The sequence below is a fragment of the Emys orbicularis genome, chromosome 6, assembly GCF_028017835.1.
Source record: "Emys orbicularis isolate rEmyOrb1 chromosome 6, rEmyOrb1.hap1, whole genome shotgun sequence".
Classification (NCBI taxonomy): domain Eukaryota; kingdom Metazoa; phylum Chordata; order Testudines; family Emydidae; genus Emys; species Emys orbicularis.
In genome coordinates this window covers 131,853,862-131,867,569 of record NC_088688.1, presented here as the reverse complement: position 1 = coordinate 131,867,569, position 13,708 = coordinate 131,853,862, and the positions used below count along the sequence as shown (strand labels likewise).

The window sequence follows — 13,708 nt, the reverse complement described above, 5'->3', positions numbered from 1 at the left end:
CTCCTCCCAGTTTAGTGTCATTTGCATACTTGCTGAGGGTGCAGTCCACGCCATCCTCCAGATCATTAATTAAGATATTGAACAAAAACAAATGTAGAGCATTAAGATGCTTTTGATTTTATTTTGCAAGTAACCTGGAGCTATTTCTTCCTCCTTCCAGTGCAACTACGTAGTTCCAGCCACCTTGGTCATCATCATCTTCATCTGCTTCCAACAGAAGTCCTACGTGTCCTCTTCCAACCTGCCCGCACTGGCCCTTCTCCTCCTGCTCTATGGGTAAGGCTGCATCTCTCAAGGAGAGCCGTGAGGCCCCAGTGGACTTTGTGCTGTGAATGAGCGTGTCTTACACTGTGTCTTTCTGCTCACCAGGTGGTCTATAACACCACTCATGTACCCAGCTTCCTTTGTGTTCAAGATCCCCAGCACAGCCTACGTGGTGCTGACCAGCGTGAATCTCTTCATTGGCATAAATGGCAGCGTGGCCACTTTCGTCCTCGAGCTCTTCACCAACAACGTATGTTCCCACTGATGCATCGCTGACCACCCCACTGCTTTACATTGCCCTTAGGAACTAGCGAGTGCGTGGTGCCCATTCTGTATCTCCTGGTGTGCAGGGGAGTGGTAGGGAAGGCTAGGTCAGGTGGTCAGAATAGGGAATGGTGGAGCAAGTGGGGCATGTTGCCCAGAAGACCCCAGTTCAGCAAGGTACGTAAGCACGTGTGTAACTTTAAGCACACGAGTAGCCCCTTTGACATCAGCGGCACTACTCACATGCTTACGTACCTTGCTGAAAGGGGCTTAAAACTCTTCAGCTGTTTCTAATCAATAGTCAAAGGGAAAGAAGAGTTTGATAGCTACTGAGTGCTGTGTGGAGAAGCTAAGCTCTGTATTCACTTGGAGGTGGGAGTGAAAGCTGAGATAAGAATACCAGTCCCCTGCCCTCTGAAGACCTGGGGGAATGGGGTATCCCAAGCCTGCTTGGCATTAGTTCAGCTGATGGTAATCTGTGACTGAGACAGTGCAGGGCAACCCCATCTCTCTGCTGTTGCCTCGACCCCAGCCCTATTTGTTCACCTCAAGCATATTATCTAAATCTTGGACTGTGAGCTCTCTGGGCCGGACTATCTTTGTGGTGTTGGTACATACAGTGCTTAGTACATGGGGTCCCGGGGCACAATTATAATCATGTCCGGAGGGTTCCCCCATTATTTGTCAAGTTTGTTTGTCTAATCTGTGCTGTCAGAGGGTGGTGGAGTGGTTGTTTCTACCCATTGGGAAGCAAATTTACAGGACAGTCACCCTCAGCAAGCTAAACCTCCCTGCTTTTTGGTTCTCGCCCTGAGACGCTGCTCAAGTGGCTGATTTGTGCTTGGCTTTTGTTCCGTTAGAAGCTGAACAATATCAATGAAATCCTGAAGTCTGTGTTCCTCATCTTCCCCCACTTCTGCCTGGGGCGGGGACTGATCGACATGGTGAAAAATCAGGCCATGGCCGACGCTTTGGAAAGGTTTGGTAAGTGACCTCACACAATGTGGGATCCACAACGTCAGCTGGACACCTAGGGCATGAGCCGGGGAGGTGCTGACTGCCTTCCACTCCCATTGAAATCACCAGGAACTAAGGGGCCTTGGCTCCCAGGGCCTGGCAGGATTAGTGCCTAGCTAACAGTAGTGAAAACAGTACAGAGGTCGGCTCTGAACTGACCAGAGCCTGTAGACAGCCATCCGATTCCTTACCAGGACAAGCGAGCAAATGGGTCTCAGCTGTTAGGGAGCTTGAGTTATTAGGGAGTCAGTTGATTCTTTAAAAATACAAAAATGTAGTTGTATGAAATGCAGCCTCAAGTTGAGAGGAAGGATGGTCGTGTGGTTAAGGCACTGGGGCTGGGAGTCAGGAGAGTGGGGTTCAACTCCCGACATCGCCACAGACTTTCTGTGTGCCCTTGGGCAAGTCACTTCATCTCTCTGTGACTCAGTTCCCCCTCTGTAAAATGGGGATAATGCTTCCTTTCACTGTCTTGTCTGTTTAGACTGTAAGCTCTTCAGGGCAGGGCCTATATATTACTATAGCTATGTGCAGCACCTAGCACAATGAACATCTGAAAATCACTATTAGAAAAGTACTACGTGCACAAGCCAAAACTGGGTCACCACGTGATCTTATTATCTTTGTCCTCTCTTTCCCCTTAGCGTCACCCTCTCATTGCATCTTGTCTAAAATTAGTCTGTAAGCTCTCTCAGGGCAAGAGCCTTTCATCTTTGTATCGGTCTCGCCAGCCGCTGTGCAAAGTTGACTGTGCTTTGGCTTTTCCAAACAGGGGAGAACCGTTTTGTGTCCCCTCTGTCCTGGGATCTGGTGGGACGGAACCTCTTTGCCATGGCTGTGGAAGGGGCAGTCTTCTTCCTGATCACAGTGCTCATCCAGTACAGGTTCTTCATCAAACCGAGGTAAGCTCGCTCTGCATCATGCGTCCGTGTTGTGGGCTGGGGCTGGGGAGATGCACGGAAGCCTGAGGTGTGCGCTTGGCTCTGACATACAGGACAGTGGCAGATAGGATTCAGCTGGCCCGGTCATACTGCAAAAGCCCCATGCTACAACTTAGACAATCAGCGAGGTCAAATCACAGTTAGCAACCTTGTGTTAATGATGATGCTTGTGCAGCCAGCCATTGTACCACCTCATTGTCAATTCACAATGGGAAATTATTGTGCAGCCAGAGCCTGTATGTCGTTTTTCCATTTACCTGAGTGGCAGCAGGAATGGGCCCAAAGTTTGCATCACTAGTACAGCTTTAAAATTCTAGTTCAAACCCATCTCCCAGCCTGAGAAAAGCTGTGGGAGGCATCTCGAAGAAAGAACATTTTGGTCCTTGGCAGTATTTTGAACTTGAGCAAACATTAGTTGGTGTGAAATTGGTTTTGTCTGGAGGACGCTATGTGTACACGGCAATAATCCGTAGCCCAAGAGTGTGCTGGAGGCCTGAGGAGTCATGTGCCTGGATTTAACAGCGAGACATTTATAGAATCTCTGACACCAAACAGATCAGCATTCGCTATGGGTGAAGTTCCCCTGCGTGCACAGGGTCAGCACATGGCCTGTGCACTGAAGCCTCGCTTTGAAGGCCTAAGTGGGACGGAAGCAGCTTGCTAGCCTTCTGCACAGGGTTGAATTGCAAACACAGAAGGGCTTCCCCGGGTGTGTTCTGTTTGGATGCTGGTGCATGATTGACATCTGTCTCACCCTCTCTTTCATTTGTAATGCATTCACCTTGGATGCTTTCTTCTCTTCCTTTTCACGTTGACTTGTTCCTCTTGGAAGGCCTGTCAGTGCCAAGTTGCCTCCTGTGAATGATGAAGATGAGGATGTGACCAGGGAGAGGCAGAGGATAATTAGTGGCGGCGGACAGAGTGACATCCTTGAAATCAAAGAGCTGACCAAGGTGTGAGAGAGAGGGCTGCTCATGCTTACCTAGATAGGTTGGGGCTGGGGCAGTCCCTCACCAGTACCACACAGCTTACCCAGGACCTGATCCAGAGCCCACGGGAGTCAAGGGGAAGACTCTCACTGATTTCAGTGGACTTTGAGTCAGGGCCCAGATACATTCTATTCACAGGCTTAAAAGGCAGTTCACTTCCAGCAGGTAAAATGTGTTGGATGTCAGCAGTGCATCTGCATCCAGAATGCACGCATCTCTGGCACAAGTCTCGCATGTCTGGGGCACTGTCTGGCGCATTACAGTTTCTTTCCCAATCAGATATTGGGCCAGACCCTCCACTGAAGTCAACAGAACTATGCCAATTAACCCCAGCCGAGGATATGGCCCTGTACGCCTGAGTGCAGACCCCAGAATCAGCTCCCCTGATTATCTCGACCACCAGTTACCTCCGGGATTATGGCTAGTATGATTTGATGTGGTAGTAAAAAGCCTAATCCTGTCCCACTGAAGTCCAATGAGAATTTAGCCATCAAGTCCAGGGGGATCAGGACTGGAGCCTTAAGGATGTCTTGGGAAGTACGTGGGGCTCAGAGTCTCTCTCTTCTCCCACCCTCCCACGTTGCTTATTCTCATTAATTTGTATTTCCTGGTTTCAGATTTATAGAATGAAGAGAAAACCAGCTGTTGACCGGATCTGTGTTGGAATCCCTCCTGGGGAGGTAACGACCAATCTGTCATCTAGATCTGTGTTTGTTTTTACTGAACTATTTAGGAGCAGTAGAAGGCAGTGAGTAGGATAAGAGCTGAAATCCTTGAGGTTTTCATTGTAATGAAGAGGAGACATGGTCTTGTGCTTAAGACAATTCCCTGCTCTGCCACAGACTCTGGGTGTGACCTTGGACAAATCACTAAATCCCTCAGGATAACAAGGATAATCGCACTCACTTGGGGTGGCAGGATAAATACATTAGTGTTTGGTATGCAGTCTGAGGCTATTCCTCTAGATAAAATGCTTTTGTTCCCTTCTCCCTTCCAAATGATTTCAGTTGGAAATAAAAGTTCAGAAACTTCCTATGAAAATGTGGTATTACACTGAAGAGCAGCTGTCAGAATGGGGGGAGCCATCGTTAGTCTGTCTTGCTAATTCCAGATCAAATTTGCTCACATTTATACATAAAAAGATGTTTTTTTTCCTATAGACCCTCACTCTCACCCTGAGCTCTGAGAGTCCAGGGACTTCTTCCTGCCTTATGCCTGTCATTGTCAGTAATAAAAGATTCTGCAGGTCAAATCATGCACTCAAATACACATGGGCTCATATGCTCTTTAATGTTTTCAGTGCTTTGGCCTCCTGGGAGTGAATGGCGCTGGCAAGTCGTCAACTTTCAAGATGCTAACTGGAGATACAGATGTGACGGGAGGAGAAGCTTATCTGAAGGGAAACAGGTGAGCAGAAGACACTTCCCTCTGCTTTACACCAAAGAAAATCCTCTGCTTCTCTCTCCTTCCTGTGTGTTCAAATTCCCAAGCAGCTGTAACTCCACTGACTTTGCTAGACTGGCCCCTGCTTGCACCAGGGCTAAACCTGCCTAACTTTAAGCATGTGCTCTGCTGAGTCAAGGTCATAGGGTAACATTTTCAAATGTACCTAAATCCTGAGTCACTTTTAAAAATGGGGCTTAGGGCTTGTCCACGCAGCACGTTACTGTGCAGCAAGCCACAGTGTGAAACTCCAGCACATCAGCTTGCTGCACAGTAATGCCCCATGTGGACACTGCTCGAGCACAGTCAAAGTCCCATTACTGCTGGCACCCCAGGACTTTCACTGTGCTGTAGCAGTCCAGGCTTGCCACGCAGTAACTTGCCATGTAGACATGCCCATAGGCTCTTAAGTTACGTAGGCGTTTTTGACAATGGTACCCATCGTGATTAACAGTCACATTTTAAAAGAAATTACTGTGACCCCCAATTGCTTTTGAGATCCAGTCACAGCTTTGCCTAAGCCACTGGTTATACTTTCAGAATGATGACTGGTCAAATCCCTGTTCTGTGTTCCCTACCTGAAAAGGCAATGGATGTTGCACAACCCTAACTATGGATCTTCTCTTGCTTTACAGTATCTTGTCTAACATCCAAGGAGTCCATCAGAACATGGGCTATTGCCCTCAGTTTGATGCTATTAATGAGCTGCTGACAGGGAGAGAACATCTGGAGTTCTTTGCACTTTTACGGGGTGTTCCTGAGAAAGAAGTCTGCCAGGTACGCAAAACAGAAAGCACAGACCCAGGCTGAACTGTTTACACTTTTTTGCTGGCATGCATTCCACTGCCCACTTTAATCCGCCGGTTTGGACAGGATAGCGAAATTGTCATCTGCTGTATTTGTTCAGTACCAAACAAGTGTTCTGCTCATTCACTCCTACCTAGGACAACTGTGTCCTGCACAGAGCAGCTGATATTACCAATCAACCTGGGTTTCAAGTCAGTTAAACCCTCCCCAGGCTTTTCCTACTGGTCACCATTACTCCTAGATTGATCGGTTGCCTTAAGGAATGCTTATTTAGGGATAAATGGTGGAGTCCTTATTCCTGTTGCTGATCATTTACTCTGAGGAGTAGTCCCATTGAGTTCATTGAGAATAAATGCTCACCAATTTAAGGGCTTCCCAGTCTGGCCACTCATAGTTTATAGGGACTAAATTTTCATTATTTGAACACTGACATTTGGGTGTTCCCAGTGCTGGAGCAGTCAGTCAGGCCACTCCCTCTCTGCTGTTTATTTCTCATGCTGTCAGCAACATACGCCATCTACATCCCAAATGCGGTAGATCTTGATAGAGTGATGGTCTGGAAATACTAATGGGCCATATCTGTGTAAAGGAGCTGTGCCCGTTTACAGCAGCTGAGGATCTTCCCCAATCAGTTTAAGGGCCTTCTTCTGCAGTGGTGGTGTGTAGTAACTGCAAGCACCTTGAGGAATCTTGGGCCATTTCCTATGAGCGCACAATGAGTCATGTTACTGCAAGCCCTAGGAAACAGTAGCTTGCCACCAAGAGAATGGGCACTGAGCATTATCCAAAGAGGGTGCTGTATAACAGGGTCTATTTTTATTGGGGCCATCAAGCAATTAAAAAAATTAATCACGCTGTTAAACAATAGAATACCATTTATTTTAAATATTTTTGGATGTTTTCTACATTTTCAAATATATTAATTTAAATTACAACACAGAATACAAAGTGTACAGTGCTAGGGTTACCAGATTTCCACAAGCAAAAAAGAGGACACTGGGGGGGAGGAGCCCTGCTCTAGCCCTGCCCCGCCCCCATCCACTCCCTCCCACTTCCCACCCCCTGATTGCCCCCCTCAGAACCCCCAACCCCCCCCCCCGCTCCTTGTCCCCTGACTGCCCCCTCCTGGAACCCCTGCCACTAACTGCCCCCTAGGACCCCACCCCCTATCTAAGCCGCCCTGCTTCTTGTCCCCTGACTGCCCCCTCCTGAGAACCTCCCACCCTCACTGCCCCCCTACAACACTACCTGTCCCCTGACTGCCCCAACCCTTATCCACACCCCCACCCCATATTCACACCCCCGTCCCCAGACAGACCCCCGGGGACTCCCATGCCCTATCCAACTGCTCCCTGCCCCCTGACAGGACCCCCAGAACTCCCGACCCATCCAACCCCCCTGCTACCTGCCTGCCTTGACCCCTCTCCACACCCCTGTCCCCCTGACAGCCCCCCCAGAACCCCCGACCTATCTAACCCCCCCCGCTCCGTCCCTGACTGTCCCAACCCCTCTCCACACCCCTGCTCCCCTGACAGCCCCCCCCCCCAACTCCCGACCCATCCAACCCCCCCCCCCGACCAGGGCCGGCTTTAAAGAGCCCAGGAATCGGGCTGCGCTCCGGCCGGAGCTCCGGCCGGGGCTGGGCCGGCGCGCTCGGCCAGAGCTGGGGCCGGCGCTGCTGGGGCCCGAGCCGGGCCGGGGGTGCTCGGCCGGTGCCGGGCTGGAGCGCTCGGCCGGAACCGGGGCCGCCGCCCTGGGGCCGGAACTGGGGCTGGGGCCCGAGCCGGGCCGGAGCCGCTGGGCGCCGCTCGGCCCGGGCCGGAGGGAGCCGCTCGGCCTATGGGCCGCGCCTCCCTGGAGCTCTCCTCCTCGCGCCCCCCGCCCCAGCTTACCTGCTGCTGCCTCCCGCTTGCCCCTGCTTCTTTTCAGACTTCCCGCGAAGATCTGATTCGCGGGAAGCAGGGGAGGGGGAGGAGCAGGTGGGCGGAGCATTCAGGGGAGTGGAGGAGGGGGAAGACAGCTGCGGGGCCGGACAGCGTGGTAAGGCTGCAGGGGATGGGGGGAGCCGGGAAGGGGCTTTGGGTGCCCAGCGGCGCTTGGCCGCCGCTTTTGTCTATAAATAGCCGACCGGGGGGAAATCCCGGACATTTTTAGATTTTTAAAAATCCCCCCGGACGGCTATTTATAGACTGAAAAGCCGGACATGTCCGGGGAAATCCGGACATATGGTAGCCCTATACAGTGCTCACTTTATATTTATTTTTATTACAAATATATGCACTGTAAAAAAAACAAAAGAAATAGTATTTTTCAATTCACCTCATACAAGTACTGTAGTGCAATCTCTTTACCATGAAAGTTGAACTTACAAATATAGAATTATGTAAAAAAAAAAAACCTACATTCAAAAATAAAACAATGTAAAACTTTAGTGCCTACAAGTCCACTCAGTCCTACTTCTTGGTCAGACAATCACTCAGACAAACAAGGTTGGTTACAATTTGCAGGAGATGATGCTGCCTGCTTCTTGTTTGCAATGTCACCTGAAAGTGAAAACAGGCGTTCGCATGGCACTGTTGTAGCTGGCGTGCAGATGCCACCAGCTGAAGGTTGATTTTCTTTTTTGGTGGTTTGGGCTCTGTAGTTTCTGCATCAGAGTGTTGCTCTTTAAGACTTCTGAAGGCTCCACACCTCGTCCCTCTCAGATTTTGGACGGCACTTCGGATTCTTAAACCTTGGGTCGAGTGCTGTAGCTATTTTTAGAAATCTCACATCGGTACCTTCTTTGCGTTTTGTCAAATCTACTGTGAAAGTGTTCTTAAAACGAACATGTGCTGGGTCATCATCCAAGACTGCTATAACAACATGAAATATATGCAGAATGTGGGTAAAACAGAGCAGGAGACATACAATTCTCCCCCCAAGGAGGACAGTCACAAATTTAATTGACGCATTATTTTTTTAACGCGCATCATCAGCATGGAAGCATGACCTCTGGAATGGTGGCCGAAGCATGAAGGGGCATATGAATGTTTAGCATATCTGGCATGTAAATACCTTGCAACGCCGGCTACAAAAGTGCCATGCGAACGCCTGTTCTCACTTTCAGGTGACGCTGTAAACAAGAAGCAGGCAGCATTATCTCCTGTAAATGCAAACAAACTTTTTGTCTTAGTGATTGGCTGAACAAGAAGTAGGACTGAGTGGACTTGTAGGCTCTAAAGTTTTACACTGTTTTGTTTTTCAATGCAGTTATGTAATCAAAAAAAAATCTGCATTTGGAAGTTACACTTTCATGATTGAGACTGTTCTTCATACTTGTATGAGGTGAATTGAAAAATACTATTTCTTTTATCATTTTACAGTGCGTATATTTGTAATAAAATAATATAAAGTGAGCACTGTATACTTTGTATTCTGTGTTGTAATTGAAGTCAATATTGAAAATGTAGAAAAACATCCAAAAATATTTAATAAATTTCAATTGATATTATAAGTGTGATTAATTGCGATTAATTTTTTTTTAGTTAATCACGTGAGTTAACTGCGATTAACTGACAGCCCTAATTTTTATAAATATTTTTCTATTTCCCAAAGACTCTTTACCTTCCAGTGCAGTAGTTCCCACCCATAGATATTGATTCAGAAGGTCATGTTGCCCTCTCTTCCTGTAGGTTGGCGAATGGGCAATTCGTAAACTGGGCCTTGTGAAGTATGGAGAAAAATATGCTGGGAACTACAGTGGAGGGAACAGACGCAAGCTCTCCACTGCGATTGCCCTGATTGGGAGCCCTCCGGTGGTGTTCCTGGTGAGTTCACGACTCTTCATGTATTAACATTTTTTTCCATTAAAAAATAACTAGGTCTCAATGCTGTTCCCGTTGAAGTCTGTGAAGTTTTACCATTTGGCAATGAAGTACACATTTAAATGCATAACATGTCATTTGTATGTGCAAAGGGCCAACTTATATGTGAACATGATGTAGTTATATGTACAAATACAGGGCAAAATAGAGGCCTGAAGCTCATGCTATATATTTTTGGAAATTTGTTCCAGAGAGTTGTTTCCGATTACTTTGGCAATGACCGTCTAGATTTGGATACTCACTAAGAATTAAGGCTGATAGCCTGCCACTGCTTTATATACAAAACTCCCTTAACTTCAAGGGAGTTCTGTGCATAGATGGATGATCAGATCCAGCTCTTTATGTGTGAACAGTTTGAGAAAAGAATAGACAAGAAAGCAATGGTTTTCTCTTTCCTTTTGTGAATTCTTGAAAAAGAGCTACTAAAATCCATAGTATGTGATGAGTGAAAGCTACACGTTCTATTTAAACTAGAGCTCATTAATTTTTTCCAATATTGAAATTGATGACCAAATTTTTTAATTAGAGAAAAAAATGTACAACATTCACAAAATTTGTTCTCCACATTTTGACCAACAATAGAGCTGATCAAATTTTTACTAAGTTAAAATTTCTGGGGAAAAATCATATTTTAAATTTTGGAAAAAAAAAAATTTCTTCTTTTAAACTTTTCCAGTAAAAATCATTTGGATGGGTGTGGTTTTCACTCTTCACAGTTAAATATTGTCATTGTATACGAAATAGTGTGTCAGTAGCATGTTATAGTATAACATGGTTTACTAAATGTAATTTTCAGGATGAGCCAACCACGGGAATGGATCCCAAAGCACGCCGTTTCTTATGGAACTGTGCTCTGAGCATCATCAAGGAGGGGAGATCAGTGGTGCTTACATCTCACAGGCATGTCGTGTTCATTATAGTTGGGTATATACTGCATTGTATTTCCCCAGTCTGATTGAATTGGGGGTGGATTTTGAAATCCAAACATTCAGCTCAGCTGCTTCCTTTCTGTAAATGCAGGTTGGTGCGGTGTAGCGGTGGTGATTTCAGAAAATGCAGGCTTTTTGCAGGGTTAAATGTTTTTTTGTTTGCCCCCATAGCATGGAAGAATGCGAAGCCCTGTGCACTCGAATGGCAATAATGGTCAACGGGCGGTTCAGGTGTCTTGGCAGCGTCCAGCATCTGAAGAACAGGTGAGCGCTTTCAATTTGCTCAGGCCGTAGACTTGTCAGTGGGCCTGCATTTTTAGGGCTGCCAACCAGTTCAATCTGAGCTGCCGGGATATTGACGTGAGTGCTTTTTTTTCTCCTTCTTCAGCTCTTCTTATGTGGCTTTCTTGTTGCTCTTTAAGCTACAGGAAATGGCTGTGTATTTTAAATGACACCCCTTTTTCAAAGAGACTCACCTAAACTCCTCTGCTTGCTGCTGTTTGCAGGTTTGGAGATGGTTATACAATAGTAGTGCGAATAGCGGGGGCAAACCCTAACCTGAAGCCCGTTCAGGAATTCTTCGGGCTTGCCTTTCCTGGCAGCGTCCTGAAGGAGAAGCATCGGAACATGCTTCAGTACCAGCTCCCATCCTCGCCATCCTCTCTGGCTAGGATATTTAGCATCCTCTCCCAGAACAAAAAAAGACTCCACATAGAAGACTACTCCGTTTCTCAGACTACACTTGACCAAGTAAGTTTCTAGTGTGCTGTGAGCCCAATTCTCCTCTCTTTACATAGCTGGGAAACCCTGAGTAACTCCACTGACTTCAGTGGACCTCCAGAGTGTAACTGGGAGCAGAGTTTGACCATTTGTCTTCAGCTGAGTATTTCCTATGTAGAGATTGTAACATGTCAATGAATCTCACCTTTGTAGAAAGGCAAATGGGATATTTATGTGGGGCCTAGTGGATAGAGCACTCAGGAGACCTGGCTTCCATTCCCAACTCTGCAACTAGCTTGGGCATCACTTCACTGCTCTGTGCCTCAGTTTCCCCATCTGTAAAATGTGGATAATGCTGCTGACCTCCTTTTGTACAGCACTTTTAGATCTACTAATGAAAAGGGCTACATAAGAGCTAGGTATTATCATCATTGGCTTACCACTGCATCTTTTTCTCCTTACTCTGAACCAAGCCTGCAGGCTAAATGTGACATAAAAGCTAAGAGAAACACATTTGAGGGACAAAGTATAGTCTTGCAATTGTACAGAACTGAACGTTAGGATACGTGGTTTCTGTTCCTGTTCCACAGATATCCTGTGTGACTGTGGGTAAAGTCATTAACCCTCTGTGTGGGTGTTTCTTCATCTGTAAAATGGGGTTCAGAATGCCTACAGTGGTCTTGTGAGGCGAAATTCATGTTTATAAAAGCCTTTGAAATCCTCAGATGAGAGGCACCATAGTAGTGCAAGGTAATACTTTCCAGTGCAAGGTATATAGCACGCAGTAAACACATGCGGTATTTATAAATGCAAGGTACATAGCAGTGTAAAAATACATGGCACCTTCCAGGAGACTTCAAAAGGCAGGGCCTTTGCTTCAAAGAGTTGATAATCTAGCACTGGCACTATGCAGTACAGAAGTAGGAAAAGGTGTGGCGCTACCATTGCTGAAGAGATCTGTGTTGGAAGGGTTTTGCAGAGGATGCTTGGCACAGAGGTCCCACTCTGGGGATAGTGGAAAAGGAGTCTGAAAGCAAGAGTGATCAGAAGCAAAGGGTGGGAGAAGGATGTAGAGGGAGGGAGGATAAAATGAGGGTTGTGAGCAGGAAGAAATTGATGAATAGGATGTTGAGCTCAATGCAGTGACCAGCGAAGCTAGTGCAATGAAGAGGGGTGCAGTAGCCTTTGGATAATGCTGCTTCCTGTGTGGCAGATTTTTTATTTTTCCACCTGGGCTTTTCTTCTGTAACTCTATTGTAATTGACAAATAGTAGATACTGGACTTAATCCTACTGCCATTGAAGCCAGTGGGAAATTTGTCATTGGTTTCAATAGGGAGCAGGGTTGAATCCATGGTAAACAAACAGTTCGTAGAGGAAAACGTCCTGCATTAAGCAGAGCCCAAAGTGACTAAAGATTCCATGACCCTTTTCTCTTGTAGGTATTTGTAAACTTTGCCAAGGACCAAAGTGATGATGACCACACAAAGGACATGTCATTGCACAAAAACCAGACTGTTGTGGACATTGCAATCCTTACTTCTTTTCTGCAAGATGAGAAGGTGAAAGAAAGTTGCGTGTGAGCTACTCTAGGCAAGGACATGGTGTTGAGCAGAAGGACGAGACAGCACACCTTCCTTTGCATGGAATGGGATATTCCCAAAGGGGAAAGCTAGAGGATACAGAGGGAAAGACGTAAACTGGACACTCTACTGATAACCATTCAATGCAATGCAATTCAATGCAATGAAAACAAAATTCCATTACAGAGGCAGTGCCTCTTGGAGTCATTGCCTTGTTGTACTGTTCTCAAGTGACTGACTTGAATCTAGTTCATTACAGTATAACTCTGTGAAACTGTAGTATGGAACCCATTGGACACTGTGGGCTTTCAGCCATACTGTATTTTGTTCCTACACCGTATACTTTTCCTAGGGTTGCAACAATCGTTTATTGCGGAATCATGGCCAGTGATTATTTATTGATATTTTAAAGGTGTGCACGTTCGTACTCTTTAAATTTTTTCATATTGGGAGTGGAATTTCCCTGGTGCTACATGCATTGCCGGCAGTGAATGCACCGAAACAGTCAGTGCCAACCAGTTACCAAAAGGCACAGTGTTGTGGCCTTATTTTGTGTGTGTGTGTGGGGGGGGGGGGGCGGGGAGAACCACCTGACCGGCTACTCTGTAAAGATCTTTATAGACTGGTGGAGGTCAATCGGTAATAATCCTAAACTACGAAGCATACCATACGTAGATGGTACACAGAGATTTGATAACCTATCTCATCATCCGCTGCAGGGATGGCAGTGTGCACAACTGAACCTTGCAAATGTATGGGACTGTCCCACTAGCATTGTGACCAATCATCTGCTCCCTAACGAGCCTTTATGTAGTTAAGTACTTTGCTGCTCCTCTGGCGATACCACAGTAGTGCCACTTGGAAGGCTGCGCAAGGACTGAGTAGA

At 46.7% G+C, this 13,708-nt stretch overlaps 1 protein-coding gene across 1 annotated transcript in view; it reads left to right on the top strand.

Annotated features, from left to right (window-relative positions):
• The window catches only part of ABCA1 (ATP binding cassette subfamily A member 1), a 109,121-nt gene extending 95,956 nt beyond the window's left edge, over nt 1-13,165 (top strand). The window contains exons 38-50 of the mRNA XM_065406810.1: nt 161-276; nt 370-514; nt 1,389-1,512; nt 2,318-2,447; nt 3,319-3,439; nt 4,093-4,155; nt 4,776-4,882; nt 5,554-5,695; nt 9,400-9,534; nt 10,388-10,491; nt 10,692-10,784; nt 11,027-11,270; nt 12,682-13,165. Of these exons, the coding sequence (XP_065262882.1) occupies nt 161-276; nt 370-514; nt 1,389-1,512; nt 2,318-2,447; nt 3,319-3,439; nt 4,093-4,155; nt 4,776-4,882; nt 5,554-5,695; nt 9,400-9,534; nt 10,388-10,491; nt 10,692-10,784; nt 11,027-11,270; nt 12,682-12,822 (1,665 nt within the window). The 3' untranslated portion in view covers nt 12,823-13,165. The remainder of the gene's footprint in view (nt 1-160; nt 277-369; nt 515-1,388; nt 1,513-2,317; nt 2,448-3,318; nt 3,440-4,092; nt 4,156-4,775; nt 4,883-5,553; nt 5,696-9,399; nt 9,535-10,387; nt 10,492-10,691; nt 10,785-11,026; nt 11,271-12,681) is intronic.
• Nucleotides 13,166-13,708: the final 543 nt, after the last annotated feature.